The sequence below is a fragment of the Etheostoma cragini genome, chromosome 3, assembly GCF_013103735.1.
Source record: "Etheostoma cragini isolate CJK2018 chromosome 3, CSU_Ecrag_1.0, whole genome shotgun sequence".
Classification (NCBI taxonomy): Eukaryota; Metazoa; Chordata; class Actinopteri; order Perciformes; family Percidae; genus Etheostoma; species Etheostoma cragini.
In genome coordinates, this window is record NC_048409.1 from 28,595,234 (window position 1) to 28,597,728 (window position 2,495).

The window sequence follows — 2,495 nt, forward strand, 5'->3', positions numbered from 1 at the left end:
TTGATGCCTGTGTGTTTTCAAGTGAGGTCGCGTCCACACTAGGTTCCAAGGGCCATACAGCCCTTGGTCTATCCCCTTTCCCTAGGCCGTAATCGGTATTGGGACAGAACTAGGTCCCGCATGAACGCGCAAAAGCTAGGGGAAGGGGTAAGGGGAAGGGGTAAGGGGAAGGATTGGGATTCAGCCTTAGGCTGGCCACAACAAAGGCCACTCTAAAATATGCAGTTTTATTGTATGGGGGGTCTGAAAACCAGCCAGTGTCTGGTGTTAGGGTATCCAAGGTCTGTTCTATTCCCTGGAGCACTGAACACAGTGTTTGCATTGCATAAGAACCTTGTGGCATCGGAATGATTGTTCCAGGTATTAGTCAAACCCTCAAGCGTAACTGGGGAAATTGAGTTATTGTTTGGAAAAAATGTTAGATTTTGATTGTAAATCGTATAAAAATATGAATTCATGTTTAAAAATAAAATATATTTTGCAAGTGACCGTGGTTTAAGTGGCCTTCGAGGTGTCCACTGTCGGGTATTAATGGACAACGGGCTATAATCCTTATATATATGCTAAACTTGGAATCTTTAGGTCTTAAAGTGCACATATTGTGAAAAAGTTATTTTACAAACTTGGAAAAAACCAATCCGTGGTGTTTTGAGTGAGATACGGTTTTCTGAATTAGTGTTTTTTTGAAAATGAAACCATGGAAACCTATTCTGTTACAACCTCAAAATACAACTATGAACCTGATAATGAGCATAACGTGGGCACTTTAAGGTTTAAAACCCTGTGGCGATGAGTCCTCTCCTTGTCTCAACAAGACAAAAGATTCCTGAGCTTCACTCTGCTTAAGGTGCAAAGCAGTCTTCAAAGCAAAGTGTTTTTTGGGCGTTGAAAGTCTCCGTGAACACCGCGTTGACGTTCGGCGTGAGGCGAGCGCTGTAGCTCAGCAGGCGACCGTCGTAAAGCAGCTGGTCTGGGGTCAGCTGGGTTTGCCTCGGAGCTCTGCACAGACAGAAAGCAGAGACAGAGACGGTTGTTGTTATGGAGGAGGGTTCAGCTTCTGAGTCCGATAGGTCTTTTCCACCAAGGCTCACCAGGAGGTGCTGGTTCTGGTTCCGGTTCCGGTGCTGGTTGCCAGTTCGGTGCCGGTTCTACTCGCCGATTATCTCAGAACCAGAGCTCGATTTGACCATAGCTTGAGTAGGGCTACGTCACATCGTCACTGCGAGCGCCCCCGTTATCCACGTAGCGATATACAAATTCCCACTGGAGTTCAAAGACGGGCCCTGACAGGTCTCTGTGGACCGCTGTGGACCGAGGACACGTTCAAGAAGACAGGTAATTATCTCGCATGATGTAACGTTTATTACAATCTTTTGCTGGGTTGCCATGGCAACATCAGTAGCGTCAAGCAAAACCCCGTTAGGGTGAACAGACGTCCCGGTTTGACCGGCTCAGTCCCAATTTTCCAGACAATAAGCCTATCGGGACCCGCCCCCAGCACCTGACCTAACCGGGTCTTACCTCTAGACCAGCGCTACGTTGGTGCTGAGTTGGAACCGGTGTTCTCGGCCCAGAACCAGGTTTATTTGCGTGGAAAAGCTGTAAAGAACCGGTTCAATATCTCGCACCGACTCCGAACCAGCACCAGAACCGCCTTGGTGGAAAAGACATATGAGTGATATCATCACGGGGCATCGGTTGGAACGCAAGATCCAGGAAAACCAGTTTGATCAGCACCATGATTTGATTAAAAACATTAAAAACCACACACGGGTCAGTCTACCTTGTGTGGTACATCCGTGCGACGTCCCTGTCGACCCAGGAGCAGCCTTTCTGCGAGCTCAGCAGCCCGTGGACGGTCGGGGAGAACACAGTGCGGGGGTTAACGATGATCTTGAAGTTTTCGTACTGGGTCTTTGGGGTGATGGGTTCGTGGTACAGGTGGGCCAGGATGTTGACCCCGGACACACGGCCGGGGCAGCAGTCCCGCGGGTGCAGGGTTCGGTTGCCGGGAGGACGCCGGGTGACGGCGACGGAGAACACGTTGTTCTCAAACATGTAACACTGGTCAGAGCCATATTTGTTTTCCAGCAGAGGCAACAGCTCCGTCCAGCTGGTCACAGGATGAGGAAAAGAAAGAAAATACACATGGACATGTGTCAACGTCACGCTTCATAACACACAACAGCACACTGTGATAAAGGTGGAAGAATGTTTAAAAGGATGCATTTGTAAACATTTGCAACTCTTACTTTAAAGCAGGGGTCTTCAACGTTTTTCAGTCCAAGGACCCCCAAAGTGATGGCGAGATGGAGCGGGGACCCCCTAATTATATATATTGTATTTACATATTATATGTGTGCATTGATGACTAAATGACATCTTCTGCCTCCATTTATCTGTTTACTACAGTGTGTTGAATTCAAGTTAATGTATATTTAAAGTCATTTCAATTAGTGGAAAAAATTGCGGGGGGGGGGGGGGGGGGGGGGGGG

At 48.1% G+C, this 2,495-nt stretch overlaps 1 protein-coding gene across 1 annotated transcript in view; it reads right to left on the reverse strand.

Moving 5' to 3' along the window:
• Positions 1 to 687: 687 nt before the first annotated feature.
• The window catches only part of si:zfos-464b6.2, an 8,226-nt gene continuing 6,418 nt past the window's right edge, over positions 688 to 2,495 (reverse strand). Inside the window, exons 6-7 of the mRNA XM_034868025.1 lie at positions 1,784 to 2,113; positions 688 to 999 (exon numbers count right to left, since the gene is read on the reverse strand). Of these exons, the coding sequence (XP_034723916.1) occupies positions 843 to 999; positions 1,784 to 2,113 (487 nt within the window). The 3' untranslated portion in view covers positions 688 to 842. The remainder of the gene's footprint in view (positions 1,000 to 1,783; positions 2,114 to 2,495) is intronic.